At 40.9% G+C, this 21,414-nt stretch overlaps 1 protein-coding gene across 6 annotated transcripts in view; it reads right to left on the reverse strand.

Moving 5' to 3' along the window:
- CABIN1 (calcineurin binding protein 1) overlaps window positions 1-21,414 on the reverse strand; it is a 92,754-nt gene that overhangs the window by 13,742 nt on the left and 57,598 nt on the right. For all 6 annotated transcript variants that reach the window (XM_048963883.1, XM_048963882.1, XM_048963880.1 and 3 more), the window contains exons 31-35: window positions 17,217-17,380; window positions 15,019-15,115; window positions 13,225-13,860; window positions 12,695-12,769; window positions 1,211-1,505 (exon numbers count right to left, since the gene is read on the reverse strand). In XM_048963883.1, coding sequence (XP_048819840.1) covers window positions 1,211-1,505; window positions 12,695-12,769; window positions 13,225-13,860; window positions 15,019-15,115; window positions 17,217-17,380 — 1,267 coding nt within the window. The remainder of the gene's footprint in view (window positions 1-1,210; window positions 1,506-12,694; window positions 12,770-13,224; window positions 13,861-15,018; window positions 15,116-17,216; window positions 17,381-21,414) is intronic.

A 21,414-nucleotide genomic window follows, 5' to 3' on the forward strand; every position in this document is an offset into this window, starting at 1 on the left:
TACTTAAACAAAATAGCTAGAGTAGATCATTCTGCTAATTATGAAATGGTATTATGCAGCATTGATTCCAACAAATATAGGCGCTATTTCCACTGTATCCTCATATGCCACATTCCCTAGTGCCTCTATGTGTCTGCTTCATTCAGAATTTTATCTGGGCTCTTATTAATCTGCCTATGGCAGTTTGAGTAGCTTTAAGGTTCAAGCTAGTGAGCAGATGGAGTGAGCACGAAAAGTAGCAGAAGCTTTTTCAGACAGTGTTCCTGCTAAGGATGCAAAAAAGTACAGGCTATAGCAGGTGCTCTGCCACCTTGATATGCACAGCATCCCACAAATAAGCACAGCCATGACTTTGGGCACCCAAGACAAGTCTGGGGCTAACTGGGGCTAATCTTCATTCCCAAAGTGCAACAACACTGCCTTGCGCAGTGATTTTGATTACTGCTAACGATGTCAGCCTGCCATGATGGCATTCTCATTTCACTCTTCTCATCTAGACAATCTATATAGGACCGAATATATAACACCATCCTGAGCACATCACATCATCTTTCTACAGAATAAATAACATTTGTTTTGCTTCTTCAATCCTTTTCTGTAGCCTAACCTTGCACACAGCCATACTAGGACTATAAATATATTTCCAGCATTCCAGTCCTGCCAGATACTTCTTTTCTCAAATGTGAAGCATAATGGTGGTGATATACTAACTTTATGAGTCATGCAGAAGCTTGGAATTTTCACAGTATTATTTATCTCTACACACATATAAGTGGCTGTGGTATCTATGCATCTAATTATGTTAATCAGTCACTTACAAGTCAGATGTAGGCTATCCACCAGTCTATTTCAATTGCAATCACTTTTAAAACATTTGAGGTATTCTGAAGTTTATCTTTACCTCTTTGAAGAAAAACAACAATCCTTTTAATGCCACTCGAGACTTAAATTATGTATCTAAACATGGATCTATTTTTAGGCTGCTATTCCATGATTTCATACGCAAGTTACATTCAGTGCTGTTGACTGTGTCCTAGTAAATAAAAGATGTATTGATTTTATACATGTACCCCAAAACAAAACCTCTATCTGTGCAGCCTTCTGAGTATGGTCTAGTGATCAGAAAATGAGACAGAATCAGAACTCAAGCACTGACTCACCACGTGGCCTTTGCAAACAAATCAGAGAAGGCCAAGATGTTGAGACTTACCACGTGCAAGATCACTCATGCTGGCAGCAGTCTCTGCATTCTGACTCCGGAGATGTTCAGTGTCCCTGTGTGGCTCCTGGGATGGAGGCACTGAAGAAGATGCTGAGGAGGAGGAGGAGGAAGAGGAAGAGGCTGGTTTGGATTTGGAATGCAGATCGTTCAATCTCAGGAGATTTTCAGGAGTCACAGTGTCTGGATTCACTGGGGCAGGATGCAGGGTGGCTGGTGTTACTGGGAAGAAGCTCTCTCTGTTGTCCTTCGTATGCTTTGGGGTAGTGGGTGTTTCTGCTGTGGACTGTGTAAAACAAAAGAGGGTAGGGACAGACATGAGAAAATACATGCCAGTAATTCTGCACATGCTACCTGTTTCAGCGACACCTGCAGGCAGCTCAACTACTTGTACACAGGAAATGCTATAAATATATATAAAGCAAATATAAAATCAATTAAAATAAAATTGAGAACCTCCAAATGTTATCTTTTACAGATTTTTCTGTTCCTTAATCTATTTATCAAACAATGAGCCTTTATTCATATTTAAAGTTACAATGCTTTACTTAACAGATCCCTCCCAACAACATACTTTCCTGAAATCCATCAGTAAACATGAATTACAAACTTTCATTAACAAAAATTAATTTATTTCATTCAAGAATACGTTGACAAACTCTTGGCCTGAATGAGTGGATCCACAGTGCTTTCAGAGAATTTGCAAATGATTAAAATAAATTATGCTTTGTAGGTGGTATGAGAAGAAATGGGGAAAACAGAAATACGTTTTTGCGTATAGAAAACCAATCAGCCTAATCCTAAATCATAAACTTCCAGTAACTGCAGAACTGAATAATGTTGGTGCCCTATTCAGAACACCTGGGAAAATGGTTGTGTTTACAGAAGTTAACAACTGCACCAAGAGCAACACCTTCCCCTAAAGCCAGAACCAAGAATTCAATGCAGTGCTGTTAGTTACGTAGACTGAAGAGTGACATAAATTCACCATGGAAGGAAAGAAAAGCATCCATAGAACGAGTATCTTCTCTATAATTTTCATCAGTAATAAAATAAAGCATTCTTGCCTGCGAGGCCACAGGATCTATTTATTTCATGTTCTTTCCAGTCTTCATTTAATGGAGACTTATAGTACCATAAAAGATACAGTTGAGTGAAATCTCAGCTGCTTATTCTCTGCCTTATACCTTTACCTCTCATATCTCTAACATGAATGATTTTAACCATGGTGATTACAGTGTGTTTAGAATAGAAATAAAGAATTCTGTGGTCAGATGTAGAATCACATTAAGCCCTACTATCTTAGATGACTAAAGATTTATTACAATGCCAGAAGAATCAGCAGAATTTAACTAGGAGAACAAAGTAAACATCATATGGAAACATTATGCCTTGCAGTTCAAGGCTGGAAAGCATACACTTAAAAAAAAAAAACCAAACAACAGTGGAATGTATTTCTAAAATTCCTGAAGTTAATTAATTAATCTCTAAATAGCATGCGATTAAATCTGTGAGATCTTATGTGCACACACAGAGAAAAATTTAAAAAGCAGCTATGCTCAAATCAGTCGCCATACAGGATCCAATAGGGTCTATTCTAGTTCCTGATGTATAAAGCATCAGTTCCAAAACTGAAGGTCTCAAGATGTACCAACGGGATTACATAAAGCTGAGGGATATTAAACTGCAGAAGCTTTATGCCAGAAGTGAAATCACTAGAGGAAATGTTCTCAGCTGTGATTTAGAGGGAAAACCCCTCACACCCATGCATTTCATTAATTCATATAATACATTACATAGAACCTGTAATTTCTGTGCTCGTATTGTATTCATTGTTTTTCCCCAGCAGAAATATATGAGAGTACTACAAGTTAGTTGCTTGCTAGAAATATATCTGCAGCTCAAATGACACTTCTCTAACAAAGTACAACTATTATCAGGGGATATTTGGAAAATAACTCAGCAGACTGGGACAGAACTCGGAAGGGAAATGATTACTGACAGAAAGAACACGGCATCACGGAGTAATTCCAGTTGGAAGGGCTTTCTGAAAGGTTCTTTGGTCCAACTCCCAGCAAAGCAAAATTGACACAGCTCAGGTTACTCAGGACCTGTGTCCAACTCAGTTCCATGCATCTCCAGGGATGGAGGTTCCATAGCCTCCCTGGGTCCCTGTTCCAGTGCTTTGCCACCTTCTCACTGAACACTTTTTTTCCTATCACCTTATCCAATGTTCTCTTGCTGCAACTTGTGACTGCTGCCTCTCATTGGGCTCTCTCCTCTCTCCTCTAGATGCCAATTCAAGCTCCCACCCTCCAAGAGCCTTCTCCTCTCCAGGATGAAGCAACTCAGCTCTCTTGAACTTCACTGCCATAATGCCACACTGTGGGTTCAACTTCTTATCCCCCAGGACTTCAAGTCTCTTTGGGAAAGCTGCTACAATCAGTTATATTGCACAGGAGTCATCCTGCCTCAGGTGCAGGACTCTGCTCTATTGTTTGTCTCTTTTGTTGCAGTTCCTGTCAATGCAAGCCTCTACAGATCTTCTGCAAAGCAAGCCCTGCTCTCCAGCTTTTTTACTATGCCCTCCGAGATGATGTAATTCATGAGCTCCCCAAAGGCTCAGTATTCCATCAAGGGATTAGAGAAGATGCCACAGAACAAGTCTGAGGAACACCACTGGGAACTGGCAGCTGAGCAGAAGGCTGGTGGCTGCCACATCACATCTCACTAGGCAACAGAGGCACCGACAAACACTGGTGAGAGGAAGGCCTTCCTGTAACTTGCAGACCATCAGGCACACAAGGAGAAAAAGTTGAGACTGAAATAACACTTATTGGTATACAGAGATTGAATGAATTCATATTCCTATTTCTCTCAAAATACAGATGTCCTATCAGGGGCAAAACAAAAAACAAATTCTATTTTTAATTGGCTCATCCAGATGAAGTTGCAGAGTTTCTTTTTCCAGAGATTTTTTCCATAGAAAATCATCCTGCCTCATAAGGACAATAAAATTTTAATTGCACATAAAGTTAAGTCAAAACTAGTATGTTTCTGTCTCAATAAAACCATGACTAAGATTCCTTATGCAGTCAAAAAGTACCGTCCTGTACTGAAGAGTAGCAACCAGAGATTTTTGTATTTTAGAATTTAAAAGGAGCTTTTCAGACATGACCTATGAAAGAGTTTCTTAATCTAACAGTAAGAATTCTAGCACCTCTGATCAGTAAATGATGCTACTCACAAAACCCAGGTTAGGGCAGAACTGCTAACTGTGCTTCACCAAGAATTCTGGGGCCACATTTTTACCCCCATGCAGGTGACTGCATCCAGGAAAACACCAGATCTTGTAACACTCTATTTGTGAAACAAATCCAGAGTAAGTCATTACAGGAAGTCTCCGATTTGCCAAACATAAGTTATGTTCATCTACTTCTACTGTTACACAGGCAGTAAGGCTCCATAAAGATTAGTAGAGTAGGAACTGAGCAGCAGCGACAACCCTCTACCAGTGTTTTACATGTTTTTTCATGAGCATATTTTTCTCAGTTTCTCCTTTCCATTGCTAAAAAACAAAAATTCTCCTTCCCTCATTCTCCAACCCACCCCACCTTGCTGAGTTTCTCCATTATCACTGCTGCTTTTGAAATACAGCAGCTCGATCATGAATTGGCTTTAGTTACCATGTCTTATGTTCACAAGGATGCTATTCACAGAACAAGTGTATACAGCTGAAGTAAGATGAAAACTTCTCTCTTTCCTCGTAACTTTTGTTGTAATACCACGTTCACCTGGTCAGGACTGGACTTGGCTTTTTTGGAAACAAGTTGAGTTACTGCAGTAGTTCTATTTTTGTCTCAACTACTATACTATCAAAGCGGATAGAAGAAACATTTAAGACATTAATATCCAACGTGTCATTGGCTGTGAGAAAAACAGCCCAATACTTCCAGAAATACCTGCTATCTTATTTCCTGTCCTTCCAAATATCTAGGAAAACGTTCTCCATTGTGAAGTTTGTATAAAAGCAAATTTCAAATGAACACTTAGCGTGCATATGTGCTTGGATTATGATTTACAGACATACAGGAGTGCAGATCAGTCTCTGTATTTGCTCAAAGCTTGACTGTTTCTGCATGGGTTTCTTCAGGAAACCTATGAGGATACCTTTATCACATTGGAAGCTGGTGTAAACAAAAAAAAATAATCAGGAAAATGGGCATTAGGACAGCCTACCTCCAGGAAAGGTGGTGGTAAAAATACATGCTCTTTTTTCAAAGATGTTAGTGGAAAAAAATGGCTCCTTGTAGTTTCCCAGTGAGGCACTTCAGTAATGAGACAACGAAAGCAAAGAAAAAAAAATTGGGCACTAAGTTAAGTTATGGTAAAACTATACTTTATAGACTACCTGCAAAGTCATGAGCTGACAACCTGACCAAGGTTTCATTTTTGCCTTGTTGTTTTCAAAACATGTTCTGAAAAACAACTAAATCCTACTGGCACCTTACTGATAACTGCCTCTGGAACAGCTCACTGCTCTGTGGCTGTGGGAAAAAGCAATGATCCAACGTTCCATAAAATGGGAAAGTGACAGTCCTCCCAACAGAAGTTTCCTAACAAAAGATGCTGGCACTGTATCTGTTACATAACGTTTGGTGGTGGTGGTTTTTTAAATTGGTCTCATGGTGGAAGTGTGGGATCGTGGTGGGATTTAAGCCAGCATCCACTTTACATAAAGGTGCACTGGGAAGCCTGAATGACAAGCCAGCTACGTTCAATGTTGTGCTTTAACTATTACATGTCTTCTCACATTTTTCCTCTCAGTCTCTCCATAGCAATATTTGAAGCTAATCTCCTTTGAAAGTTTTCTCCAAAGTACATCAGAACAGCAATATCCATTATCTGTAATCCAGACTCTGAGGAACCTTCTATTTCTTAATATTACAATTTTATATACAGAACACAGAGAACGTTATAGACACCTCCAGCCTAACAAAATCCTTTGTTGACACTTAATGTCCAACACAGACAACATTCCAGCAGTACTTTCATACACAAAATGGACCGGGAGAGAAAATGATGAAAAACATGGGTAGACAAACTAAAAGATAAAAAAGTGACTTTTTGCTTCATGTTCACTTAATGATTGCTTTTTGCAGCAGACAGAAGGAGGAGAGCTGTTAATTATATCAAGAATACACCTCCAGGATAGAGTGAGAGGGGGATGCCATGGCAACTGGCAAATGCAACAGTGAACAAATGGTCACCCTTTGGTAGGAGTGAGACCATAAGAAAAACTGTCCTTCTGTCCCCTCGACCCCCCCCCACCTCCTACTTCCCCTCCTTCACCATCTCTGAAGCATTAATAAAGCATGCAGACAACTCAAGAAAAACAACTTTCTCTGTAAGCAGCTTCTGACGTCTTGACGTGCAGGAAGATGAAAATTAGCAGCACGTGGGTGGAACAAAGAGGGGGGGAAACACATGAGGTAGAACCAGAGATTATTATTTTCTAATTATTTAATATTTTACTTATCTCCTTCAATTTCCAGCCGAACAATTTTACAGAAAGCTTTTAGCTGTTTCTCGAAGAGAACAGCTTGCTGTGGGTTGCTTTTTTTTTCCTGAAGCGAGAATTCAAGAAAACGCTCTAGACGTTTGAAGTAGTTCACACAAGTCATTCTCAAGTTCTCTCCCTGAAAAAAAGCCTAGAAGACTCCATCACTGCAATGCTGACAGCATTCCACAGCACAAGGGGAAAAGTCCACAGAAGCGCCCTCCAGCTTTACTCACAGTACACAATTTTCTTCTGTTCCAAACAAGAGGTCACATTCCCTGTAAGTTCCAGCACAGAGACTGTAACACCACTGCACTAACACTCAAGAGTCAATTCCAGTACATCACTCTCCAGGCCACGTGTGGATCCAGCCCCAAGTTCCAGAAGCCCATTTTCCTACATTTCCCTACAATTCCTCACTGCTAGGCTGCAAGTGAAGATGACCCACTGCCAGCACTGGCAAAAGTGGGATCCAAAACCTCTGTTATCTGCTCCAGAACTAGACATGGGCAGCAGCACTACCACACAGCCCTTCCCCATTAAACACTGCTTTTCCTATTACAGAAGCAGCAAAAGTTCATAGAAGTAAAGGACATACTGGCAGCCCACCAGGAGCCTGAAGACGTCTCATTTGCATCACCTGACTGTGCCTTTGTGTTATAAGAACATTTACTTGTTTTGATTCTAGTTGCAGCTTCAATGTGAAGCATCACGTTTAATTAGGTCTGACATTAAAAAGTGCTGAGGAGTTTTGACTGCAGGTTTAGAAAGGGAAACAAGGAGAAAACTCAGCTCGGCACCAGTAGATAAGAGAAGGCGAGCACAGATGTGGTGCTTTTGTAAAGGTGAGCAAAGCTGTGGGCCAAAGGGAGGATCTCATCTGTAAGCAGCACAGGAAGGGCTCAAGTTTGGCAGCTGGAGTAGGAAAGGGGGGCATGAAAAATTGCTTTTCTCTCTCTCACTCCTCAGGGATAGAGCTGGTCCCAGAGCAGGGATGCTTTGGCAAGGGCAGCAGTGACTCTTAAATAACTCAGCAATGTTGAAATAGTCCCTTCTCATGACATTTAGATGATATACAATATTGTGAGGAGCCAACAGAAATTTTCAGCTGCTACAATGCTATCCATCAGTAGGAATTTCTTCATACAGCTCCCTACTCTCAAGGGTCACAGCATAGGACTAGAGACTTAGTGGCATTTTGGAACTTTGCCTTTGAACACTACTGTATTTTTAGATGTTGAGTCTAGACCTATGTGCAAAGTCCATGTCTGCAGTGTTTTCTATAAATTCAGTTCTCAGGACTGATGAGATTTAGCATATGCTAAAATGTGGCCTGGAAGTTTCACCTGTCCCCTTCAAGCAACCTGACAGGGCAGTTTTAACATGGATGAAAGCTCTAACTTCAGTATTATGGCACTCAACGTTTAGTATGCAGTGATAAAAAACATTCTCATATTCCAGGTCCAGAGAAAAAGGCAGGTGTGTTCTTACACTGAAATATTTTCATTTGCACTAATAGCTTCTGCTGCAGTAACTTTTCCATGCAGGCATGTCTCAAACAGCACCACACACATCAGTATGATACATGAAATGAAGAAATTAGTATCGTCAACTTCAGGTAGTCAGTGGAAAGGACACAGGACCACACACTGAAGTGTAATGCTACGTCAAGGTCAACCCAGTCTGCCTCAATCTTTCATTTTCCTCTAAAAGCCTCCTAGGTATTCAGTTTTCAGGGACCATTAATTCCATAAGAAAATCATTCTGGGCAAAACTAAAAATATACCTCATAACTCAGAGCAACAGCCGACTCTTTTAGGATGCCTGCAAATCTTTTTAATAACTTGCTCAGATTGAGAAGTTAAATGACAAAGAACAAGCATCCTTCAAAATGCTGTCTGACCCTTAACTACATTAATTTATCACATAATCTCAGTAAGTTAAATACTAATGACACAGGGACTATTGCTGGATTGCAGCTTCAACACAGTTGATACGTGTCTATCAAAAATCCTGCTCACAGTGAACTTAAAAAGGAAAGTTCAAAAAGAAGAATGACTGTCAGGAATACTTATTCTCCATGCCAGCGCTGTGTGGCCACACAGATGTCTGTGCCAGCAGAGATGGCAGCAGTGGGGCAGTCTGACAAAATGGTGTTTGACACGGAAGTGCGTATGAAGCAGAAGTGTGTCACTGAATTCCACTGTGCAGAACAAAATGCCCACCAGCAGGACATGGGAAAGCTAAACTGCATTTGCTATGGGAAAACATCAATTACTCCTAAAAGGAAGAGCTGGACATCATTAAGCTTGCACAGATGTTTAACTGAAAAGGTTCCTCACCACACAGAGAGCCCAAGGCTATAGCATTTTATCTTACTCTGTACTGGTTCAATACAGGTACACCTTTCTGTTAAAGGTATTATGGCCTAAGCACAAGCACACCATTAAGCATCCTGTAAAGATGTCTAGCAATACTTTACACATGTTTTGCTGTTCATAGTTAAAGGACACCATTTTGAAATTGAATGTTCTGTCCCTGACATGAGAAGAAGACGCTGCTACCCTACAGGCACCTCACGCCAGAATATCTACATTACTTTCTTTGTTGATTTGTCTTTTTCTTTCAACAGAATGAACACAGGAGCTTACGTGTGGCATAACGATGGTTTTGCACCATCATTCCCTTCTGCCTCCTTCAAAGCAGGGAGTCAGCTTTTTCAAGCCACTTCCCCATGTACTGAGCTGACTTTGGAGAAGATGCTAGAGCCTCTTAACAGTGACTCAGTCATGAAGACCACAGAGGGTTTCTGAAACGAAGTGGAAGTGTCACACTAGGGCCAAGCTATTAAAAAGATCTCATCACAAAAGTATAATAACCCACTTTGTCAAATTCCGTTTACTGATTGCTGTATTGTTTCCTGCTTATGTCTGAAGAGGGATATAAAAAGATTTCAACAGAGCTGCTAAATATTTAGGTTAAAAACTCTGACTGGTCTGGAAGAGAGCTGAGAAGTCACAATTCAAGCATCTCGGAATTCAATAGGAAGTGACAATTTTCATTAAAAAAAATCCCATACGCTGTCTGGAACTGCAAAACACAAAAGCCAGCAGAGGAAGACATAGATCAAGGTGAGTTCTGTGTTCATTTTTCGGTCTGGGATAAGGGGCTGAAGAACCACAGGCCCTACAATCCTATTCAAATTCTCCAATAGCAAAGAGCTTCTCTAGCTTATGGCAGCTTTACGCATGACATCATTTGTTTACAGAAGGCAAATACTTGCCAATTTTAAATAAAACAGGATCCAGTCTGTTGAAGACAGATGTCTACAAGAGCGGCTATTCCTGTGCCTCCACACTAATTCAGTGTTATATGAGAAACAGTAGGACAGCCTCACACTGCTAACGAGATCTGCTAGAAATAGATGAAAACGAGACTGCAGTATGTGATAACCTCATTAGTTGGGACTGCTTCCTAAAAGGGAATGCTTACAAGCTTTGTAGTGCATCACATTAAGAGGTATGTTTTATTTCAAGTGATTAAACATGAAATCTCGTTGCCTCCAGCGCAGTTAAATACCAGCTCCATTTTTATATCTATTTCAAGATTATCTGTGTGCAGGTTTTTCACCATTCTAACATTTTGCTGCACACATGAGAAACTGTTGACTTTGCTGGAAGAGCTGGCATAGCATACTAAGAACCTTTATAAAGGCCCAGCAAGAAATCTGACTGACATGTGAGACTTTATTAAGTAGTTTTTGAAAAGAAAAATAAATCCAAAAGGCAAACAGTTACATTACAATTTAAAGAAGCTTATTAGGAAATTCCTTTTATTCTGAAATCTTAAATCACAGTGTGATGACTTGTATTTTTTCCTCCAAAACAAATTATTATAACTAAAAGAGTCTTAATAGTCTGAGAAAAGATGTACTTATTAACAACAGCCACCTGCTAAATACCAGACTGCAAACAAAGAAAGATTTCCATTGCAAACCTCTCCTGACGTTTTTGTTCATTTCTACAGTTCAACAGAAAAATGCTACAGGCTTCCTCAGGGGCAAAAACTGGAGAAAAATGTTAGTTCCTTGAAAACCTCAATGAAGGAAAGCTCCCTTTACTCTTACATTCTCTTCTGTTTTCCTGCTAGGAGGTGCACTGTCTAAATGCACATGTTAACTAGATGCGCTGTCAGGTGATTCTTACCTTAGTACTAACAACTGGGAACAGTTATGGATGCTCAGGACTCAGACACAGCGCAGAGAAAAAAATGGGCTGGCACATCTCCTGACAAACAAGAATTCACACCATCTCAGGAAGAAATGTAGTGTGCAGGTAATCTTGGACAGAGCAAATACTGTGTAACAGAGCCAGCTTCAAGGGTTTGAAGCTCCTCTAACCACCTCAACAAGGCCATGATAATCAGTAGAACAATATCCAGCAAAATGAGATGAGAAAAAATTACCTAGAGATTCAAGTGAAAGGTGCATGAAAATGCAAGGTTTATACTCCAACAGAAGGCACAGGTATGAAATAAAATGGAAATGAAAGAGTTCTGAAAGGTTTCAGGTATTTCACAGAAATATCAGGATTTCCTGAAGTTGCAGAACAGGCAGGACCAACCTCATGGCAGGAGCTGATCGTCAGCCTCAATTTTGTACAGCTTTAGTAGAAAGAAAAAAAATAAAAGGGAGGCTTCTACTTCTGTATAAAGTATTCATCTTGCAAGCTTCTCTTCCTATTAACCAGCATCTAACGTCACCGTGCTTTTGTTCTGAAAATGCATTTGCCATGTATGCTAACACACACTGAAGGAAGGACCAGGAATTATACATGATTTGAGGCCAGGAGGAAGAGATATAAAGAACAGTGACAGTGTGCTGGTGATGGATATCTGATTTGTTCCATAATCTTGAAGAACTATCTGAAAATATGAGGTATGTATTTGTTTTGAAGCACAGGTGGATCAGGTATTCGGATCCATTTCACATAAAGACAATATTTCAATTGCTAACATCAGAGACACCTCCTGAAAATGCTACGTTTTTGCAAAGCAGAGACAGCTGTGTCCTACAGAACAAAACCTCAGCCACATTTCAAACGTGGACAGAAATTCTCCAAGACTTTTCTCCATTTTAATGAAAATCAATACATAGGCAAGGGAGAAGAACCAAGCAATGGAGAACTGCTACCTGGGAAGCTGTGATGCATTCTGTGCACATCTCTAGATCAGCCACTGTGCGTGCTTCTCCTCATACACTTCCACTAGGAAGATGCAATGGGGAGATGAAGTTAAAGGAGATGTTGGGAAGATGAAATATTAGGCAAAATGAATCACCTCTAAAGACATCAGTGATTCAGATTTCTTCTTGACTTTATTTACAATTACAGACTGATAATAACCATCCCTTTAAAGCTCAACAGTTGTTTGCTGGAGAAATTAAAAAACTAGAAGCCAATATAAACTCAGTAACTTAGAGTTAAAAATCAGAGTTCTCAATGGCACAAGTTGAGAGAAAAGATATTTGGTATCTGAGCAGAGTGCAGTGTCAGCAAATGAGGAGGCTGTCAGCTTTAAGGGATCAGACAGAGGTAATCATCATCCTGAAATTCTGAGAAATCATGTGGATGGTCAGAAAACTGCAGTGTGCCACAAATGCTTCAATTTGAAGATGATTTGGTGTTTTCCTAAAAACTCTTAGGTACACAGACTCATTGTCAAGCTAGACATACAGCAGCAATGAAGCAAAGAAAGGATGATCTCCCACCACTAATGTGATTCCAGTTATCTTTAGACAACAGCAGTACAAGAAAATCAGATATTTCTAATTTCTGCAAATACTCAACCACACACTTGCCTTTGCAGACAATTTAATAAAAGCATGTTTTAAGTAAGCAGAACTTCACAGAACTTACCTGTTTCTGGGCTGATGCTCCCATATGCACCTGGCAAAACTTGACTGCCTGCTCAAGTGCTACTTCTTCATCCACCTGAATAGAAAACCACAATTAATGAAGTCATAATTACTCAGATCATCTATATATCCAATTACATTCAAATGAAATGAGGATGTGGGGCATAGGGTAAGTGAGAGAAGATGCACTTCTGCAGCAGAGAGCCATCTTAAATTATTCAGGATTATACATTTAAAGTTACATAACTCTTCAAACTAACATTTGGGATGAACAAACTCCCCACAATTGGTGTTAAGAGTCCTGAACTGATTTCAGGAATTTAGGACTGGACTCCTGGACTACAGAACACGGAGCAGCATACTTTCCACCCACACCTTAGCAGCACTCCTGTCAGGAGAGTGGGATCTTTAGGAGATGCTCATCTACCCTACCTCTGAACAAATACAGGGTTAATTTCATAGGGCTTGGATTGGTGATTGTTACTCTGTAATAATCTGTGAAGTCACAAATACAAGTTAATAATGGAATACCTGCTTAATCAGCATGTATGTTTCAGACATGATCTTCTCAATTTTACCCAGGTCGTAGGCCATAACTTTCTGACCTTGCTGCCACACTCGGTAGGCATCAAGCAGAAGTGTTTTCCCAGACTCAACATCTTCCAGTAATTTCCTCTTCCTGCTTGATCTTTGCACAGGCTCTTCTGGAGGTACTGCTTGAACTTTAGTTGCCTGCTGTTGCTGTTTTGAGCTGATGCTTAGCTCTTCCAAAGACAGTTCTGCAGTCCGGCTCTCTGGAGCTCTCTCTTTTGAGTTCCTGCCAGACTGAAGACGGTCCGGCTCACCGCGTTTACATGAAGTATCAATTTTTTCAGGGTCATTGGAATATCCATCAAAATCCATAGGCTCAACAGAACCAGGCCTAGGGAGCTCTCTAATTTCCTTGGCATTTTTGTCCTCATGTTCCAATATGTCCATAGCACTGGGGATCTGTCCCTGAGTCACTTCTTTTACTCCATTTTCAGTACTGTGTACTACTCCATCAGACAAAACTGGTTTTTTGGGAAGGACATCTTTGCTCTCTTCAGCACTAGTTTTATTAGAAACGTCTGTTGTCATCCTTCCTGAGGTGAGGCTAGAAGACTTGGCACTCTGATCTTCTGAAACCTTAATAAAATAAATCACTCTTCTCTGTTATTATACATATAAAATTCAGAAAGCACTTCGGCACAGCCGAGTAATGACAATGAGTACCTTCACACTACTGCCTCTGCTGAAGAAAACACATTTACTCCAATTTCATTCTTGCTGGTTCCTGAGTATTAATTAGTCTAAGCCACAAGCACATTAATCAGCGAAAACACCACAGAGAAATCAGCAGCACAGGTTGAACCAAAGCCGCAATCTTTGCCTCCCCTTTGCCCCAGTACTTCATCCTACGCTATGGAATCCAAAAAGATGAAATCCAAGGTTTGAGTAGCACAAATTTTACTGCCGATGCATTATAATCAAAAGTGAACCTGTTTCTTTTGGCAGCTGGAGATCAACTTCTAATTTCAGAATCTTCCTTTTGGTCATTCTTGCATAACTTTCTTCTCGTTATTACATGAAGAATTATGCAAAACACAGGTGCAACATTTGAAACTTTGTACCTTTACTTTGGTAATGGTCTAAAGCTAGAAAACATCAGCACACCACCCCTTCTTCCTTGGCTTATGAACTATTCATTTATGAACTATTTTACACATAGATCCAGTGTCCTTGAGGTTTTTTTCCTTAGTTTGTTAAGCGTTGACACTGCTAACTTGGAAAAGCCTTAGAAATGAGTTCTTCCTTGACCGTATTTACCAAAAAAATACTTTCAACTTCTAGTTATTTTAACCTGAAAGATGATTAGTGTCTAAATGACATTTAAAAATTGAACCTTTAAATGTAGTAACACATCTGCTGCTGTCAAGGACTCGCATTTAAAAACTGGCACACATGCAATATCTAGTTGTCTGGTTTTGTTTTGCAAGAGGAATTTCACTTCATTTGGTAAGAAAAGTTGCAACAGACTCCACCTGAAAACACTGCAGTTCTTTTATTCCACGTAATTACTATTACTCTAAATTTAAGGGAGAGTCACATCAAACTCACTGTAATCCATTTTCAACCACTATATTTAACACTGACTTTCAAAAACAGAAGAACTGTGCTAAAAGGAACTTTTACATGTAATTGCATGTAACTGAAAGGTATTAGAAGCAACAGTATCCTTCAATCTCAGTAGATGCAAGGAATGAGCAAAGTGAATCCAGTGACCATGAAACACTGCTGCCTTACCTGCGTCAGGTCGTTCAGCGTGTCCTCCAGCACCTTCACTGTCAGCACGAAGGCTTGCTGGGCCAGAACCTGGCGATCTGCATCACGTAAGTACTTCCTGTGCCACAGTGAAATAACACGGATGAAGCTAACTGCCAAAAAGCTGTATGACTGTAACAGCAAATGCTAGCATTTATTTCAGAGGAGCTCTAAACACGCTAGATGAAACGCAAACGAAACGTACTGTATGTGAATACAGTATATTGAAACATGAAACTTCATCTGTGTTTTCTTCCACCTCTCCACTCCTATCCCCAAAACCATTTAAGGAGATGTGACAAAGAGAGAGGCTGTGGATGCCCCGTCCCTGGAGGAGTTCAAGGCCAGGTTGGATGGGGCCCTGGGCAGCCTGGTCTGGTACAAAATGGGGAGGTTGGTGGCCCTGCATGTGGCTGGGGGTTGGAGATTCGTGATCCTTGAGGTCCCTTCCAACCATTCTGTGATTCTGTGAAAAGATGGATTTAGTGCTATCTACAAGTGGAGGAAAGGGAAGAGGAGAAATGCTAAAGCCACAGAACAAACAGACAACCAGGATTACAGTTTTCTGTTGTCAGGCCTTTGGAGCCCCTGAAATACTAGCTTTCTATTCAGAACTTTCTTGAAAGAGAGTATTAATCACACAAAGCTGTCCTGAACTGCCAGGTGATTTTCATGTTCTGGATGAGCTGCACATGTGACACTAAGGATATCAGCAAACCCTTCCTCATTCACCATATTGGTTACTTTTGAATGTAGGCTTTTAAACCTAAAACACTCATGTGAAAACACTTTTTTTCCATTCACTATTCTAAAAACCTCATACTTTACCCCTCTACAGAGTACACCCACTCTATGGCTTCATTTAATTTACCAAAACATGGCAACTTCACTGTATTACACTGCTCTAGACCACTTTGAAAGAAAACATTTCCAGCTAACCAGCCTGCCCAATTCAGCTTGACAGAAAATAGGTGGTTTTTGTTTTGTTTTTTAATTTCAAAACAGGCTGGTTTAAAAGGGCTCAAATCAAATAATTATCAAGTAAATAATTGTGAAGAATACCACTTGGTCAGAAAGCCAACATTTTTAATGAACATTTTATCTCTACACTGTAACGTTCTGAAAAGTAATGTTTGCTTTGTCTTTCAGGCAACATACATAAAAACTTACCATTACTAATATTTATTTATTCATTAGAAGTTCGGATGCTGCAGGCATGCACCAGACACACCCAGATTTGTATTTATAAGTTCCTGTAATGACTGCAGTTCGTCATGGCTGGCGCTGGCTGGTCCAACACATCAAATCACTTGTTTGTTGAATTCAGACCAGACTTATAAATAACATAATATTTTTAGTTCTACTTCAGGCTCGCTTAGAACAGAATTTAAGCCTTCTATGGTCCAGTTCTTCCGATATGTTAAAAGTCAATTATTTTTGGCTTCAAGTTTCCTGAACATGTGGTGACATATTCCCAGACATGCTATGATCTATGCAAATTCATATGCACTCACACTTGAAAACATGTGAAAACTGCTTCCAACTTACTGCCATCAATCACTCAGCTCAACCTCTTTGGTATCTGCCAGATTAGTTTCAACAAATCCCCCTCAGCAAACAACTTCGAACTACTGCAACTGCTTCAGTGTTTTCTTTAGCTGTTTATTGGTCTTCCCATTGATACACATCTGTATATAGTTCATGTTAAATGGCTTTTTTTCCCTCCTCAGTAAGGTTAATACAATTAAAATTAGCTCACTCCTGAATAGGATAAGCTTTTTAAATAGCATCAGCTGCCTGTAGCACCATTGTTCAGGCAGTCAGGGATTACAGGAAGGCAGGATGCCTGTGCTGTGACCTCTCTCAGTGGACACAGCTCTTACACAAGAGGCCCTGAGGGATGCGATGCCCTGCTCCACCAGTGAACCCCTTCACGTGATAGCAGACCTATGCATATCTGTAGGGCAGCTGTGTGGCTGCTCTGAGTTCCAAGGGAAATGAAGAGGAGCTCTAAACTCTATTCTGGAATCATAACCCTGAGAAAATTTACCCACCACCGCGCTATATTCCCAAGGAGGTCTGCCTATAGACTTTTTCCTAAAATAAGAACGTCTTGAAATAAAATAGTTATTAAAAGAACAAAACATAGGCAGCAACAGATTGAAATAAATGCATCGTACTTTCCCTGATCAGGGGTCCTCTGTAGCATAGATGAGACTTTCAGCAGGGTGCTGTAATCCTTCAGCTGTGACAGCACATTGAGCAGTAGCACTATAGAGCGGTTCATATGAGATGCAAAACTGCCCGGGCGGTCGATTTCATCCACGGGGATGCGCCAGATTCCCTGCAAAGAGAAGAAAAGAGGGAAACCCTGAAGAGGAATCCAGCTGATAAGGAGAAAAAGCTTAAAAATGCAGCTGGTCCTTCAGCTTAACAGATTTTCATTGAGGGTCACGGAATAAAGGACTAAAGGACAGTGCTCCAGTCCTTCAAACACAGAGATGCCGACTTAAATCAACCAATTAATACCAGTCTTAGCAAATGAGGAGTCCTGTAGAAGCCTCCCCACACCTAAACACGTTTCTGAATGATGCCCAGAAGGAAGCAAGCAAAGCCTGAATTATATTGGGCATCTTTCTTAAACGCTTGCAATCACACCTACCCTAAGCCAAAGATCAACAACCATTAACAAACAAGTTACTTAAAATAAGTTTTCCAGGCCTGAGACCAACAATTAGCCCAGCCATAGCAAATCTGCATCTTCAAACAACCTATAACTAAAGGCACTGGGAGCTGAGTTTCTACCCTGATGCCAGCAGTGCTTGCTGGAGAACTAACGAGCCCCATAAGATAAAACAGATTTCTCAGCAGTACCCACTGTGGAGTGAATGTTTGGGGAGCGAGGCTGGAGATGGATAGAAAATGAAATTTAATTATGGTTAGTCAGCTCAGATTTTGCATGTCTTATAAAGTCTAAGGCAATTTTTCATTCCCCCAGTGTTTAATAAGGATGCTGCTGTCAACAACTAGCAACTGCATTTGAAGAATTAAATTCAAGTAACACCATGCACGTAGCTTATATTGGGGCCATTCACAAAAATACTGCTGTTACAGCAGTGCAAACCCTTCCCTTGTTTCTCCTGCTGCACCTCCTTCCGATGGAAATCCTCTGGGGTCTTTTGTACCACTCTGTGGCCATGCAGGAACCAACAGCCTCACTGATAAGAGTATTGGACCGAAAATGACTTCTGCTTTCCAAACCCGTGCAGAGAGCAGGATATACAAATATTTACTCTTTTATCCTTGCTTAAAGGTCTTGCTTTGATATTTTTAGCTTCACTTTCAGCGTGAGCAAAACTCTTCAGACCTTAATAGAATATGAAAGCAAATAAAATGAATGCTGCAATCATGGGCGGCAGTTGAGCACAAAAGCAGCAGATATGTGTATGTCTGTAGGCAGAGCCCCTCCATGTTTTCAGAGAATCTGCAGTTCCCACGTATGAGAACTTGGGGGACACCACAAAAAACAAACCACACACAAATATCAGTGTTTTTAAATAGGACACAGTGACTTCAGCTAGATTTAGTGCACAGACTGTTCCGCCAACTTTCCTTACTCTTGCTCCCTAGTGATCAGACACCCATATTTCCTCTTCGTCCTCTGAAGCTCTCTTTAAAGCTTTTTGCAGCTTTTTTTCCCCGTAAAGTACCCAAATCCTCACCATGAGGAACCCCCAAGGCACAACTGTCACCTCCCACCCCCAAATGCCAACATCCACAGTACCCCCCCATGGCAGCTGCAAAAGCTTTACCTGCTCAGACAGCTCAGGAATGCTCACCTAGGAAGAGACCTCACAGGAAACAGCTCCATAAAGCAGCACAAACTTTAAACAGAGAGCCTTTTTCTTCCCCAGAACTACACAGTGATTTTGCTTTCAGGCTACAGATGAACACACACATTCTAGCGCAGATATTTTTGCTTGTCTGCACATATGTAGGCTGGGTTTCTGCCAAATCCTAAAACAACCAAAGGCATCATAATGGCACCATATTGCAACAACCCACTCAGCCAATTTAACTATACAAAACAATTTATGGTCAACTTAGATGCACGCTGCAGGAATGGAAGACAGCCAACATGTAGGTTTCTGGTCTTTTTCAGCATTATCTCATCCTTTATTTGACTTAGGCAGGTCACTTGGAATGAGTTTGAGAATATCACATCCGAGATTAGATGAAATTAATTCCACAGATCTCACCCATATGTTCTGTGTATGCAACCACCATGTACCTAAGATCATTAATTTGGAAATATCCACGCATCCTTTCTTTCCTTTAAGTGGAAAATGTGAAGGAGAAGATCAGGAGAAAATTCTCTGAAACAACAGATTTAGTGCAACAAAAACATGCAGGAAGGACCAACTCTGTGCACAGAATGCTAGCTAGAATACCTGACAATGTTCATCTGCTACAGAGAAGCAAAACTATCTGCTTGGGCAGTGCTGCTCTTCTGCCCCCTCTCCAACACTAGGGAGACCAGAAGAGCTTTAACTACAACTCACATATTATGTTTATTACAACAGAAAGCCTGATTTCAAAAGGAAAGAGGCTGACTTGTCCTGTGTTGCCTTGCAGTTTTACAAATGCAGAACGGCACAGCGGAAGATTGCCGTCCTGTTCCACACTTGCCCACCTCGTATGCAGCCTGCAGCCAAAGCAAAAGGAAGCCCGCTGCTGGGAGTCAGAACAACCTTCATTCCATCCACTGCGATTTTATTAAGCAATATGCAGAACAATAATGCTGAAGTGAGTTTTTCAGATTGTACTTTGTGAGCAATGCTGAATTCTTTTCAAGATTGCAGCCTGAGCCAGAGGAGACAGAAATGGTCTCATCCCAACCTTTACCAAGGTTTAACTAATTCCATCAGGCTTATATTTTTCCTTGCCAAGTATCAGAATCCTTCAGGAAGAAGAGTTCTGAATTTAGATGAAAAACTGAAACTTCTCCTTTAAAAACAGCCAAACGGCTTTTATAGCAAAACTTCAGAAATGCAAAGCTTGAAACGGAATAACTGGGGAGGAGACTGGAAAAAGTTATTCAGCTTCACTAAAGCTTTCACACAATCATCTGAAAATTCAGATTTGCTAGCAAAGTATCTCTCTTGAAAGCACACAATGGCAGGAGTGCAGACCCTTCCAACCAACATCTTCAACTCCTCGGATGGCATTTAGTGCTGACTGTCACCACACAGGCCACCTGACAGAGCGTCTCCAGCCCAAGGCACCGGCTGGCTCTGGCACGGAGCACAGCGCTCTGCAGTGCAGCTCCTGCTGCTGGCCACCGCTCTGCAGCTGAAAGGTTCTCCTCCCTTCTGCAACAGCCAGCAAGGTTGTTTACATGGAACTGGAGGAAGGAGCGACAGACACTTCCAACAACTCCAGAGTGCCTCTCAAGATCCAAAACATCAAGCTGCTTTCCACGCCTCCCTAAGCTAAACAAGCTCCCGAGGGGCGAGAGAAGTGAACCCAATACATGCTGCTAGGAACAATAAATCTGGGATTTTTCATAAGTGAAAATTCTGAAACAACTTCGTATTGAACTTTACACTGAATGTGAAGCTGAATGCTGAACTCAGCATACGACATTACCCATGACACCTAGCTGATTTTATTCGGCTCAGAACTTACTGCACGACTGCCACACATACAAGAACTCCAGACTTGAGGAAGGTAAGAAGAGAAGCACACTGTGCAGAGCTCAGTAAGCAGGAGCTAGAGCAAGAGCAGTACTTTCTAGTTCAGCCACTGAAAATAGCAAGGAAGGAAGTGCTCGTTATTCCTCCACACTGCTTGCTTCAGAACTTGAAGGGAGGGGATTCCCTGGGGTTTAGGAATGCAGAGGAAACGCTGACAGTTCTCAGCAAACCCCAAACATCCTTGCAGATGACTGCCATGTTTCAGAGTGAGCCATTTTCTAGGCAGAGGTCAAACTTTACTCTCTCAGCACTGCATGATTTCTCCCAGCGAAATGAAGCAACAGTTGTCACGCATCAGATGATCAAATCCACATAAAACAAGCAAAAACATAAGGTGAGTATTGCTGCATAGAAACATCTCCCACCACTTTGGACTTAATTCCCAATTTATTACAAGGCCCCCAGAAGTGCAAGCTGCAGCAGATACCACCATCACAGTTCCACTGCTGCTGCCTGTAGGTAACCAAAGCAAAACCAAACACTCTTCTGACCAAAACTCATCAGTCTGAGTAACGTCCTATCAAGAAAAGGCATTTTACTAAAAGCAAATCTAATTCATATTTTTTAACATTGTTATAAAATATGACAAAGTCAACACAGACAAAACGATCCAGAGAAGCCA

This window comes from Lagopus muta, chromosome 17 (assembly GCF_023343835.1).
Source record: "Lagopus muta isolate bLagMut1 chromosome 17, bLagMut1 primary, whole genome shotgun sequence".
NCBI lineage: Eukaryota > Metazoa > Chordata > Aves > Galliformes > Phasianidae > Lagopus > Lagopus muta.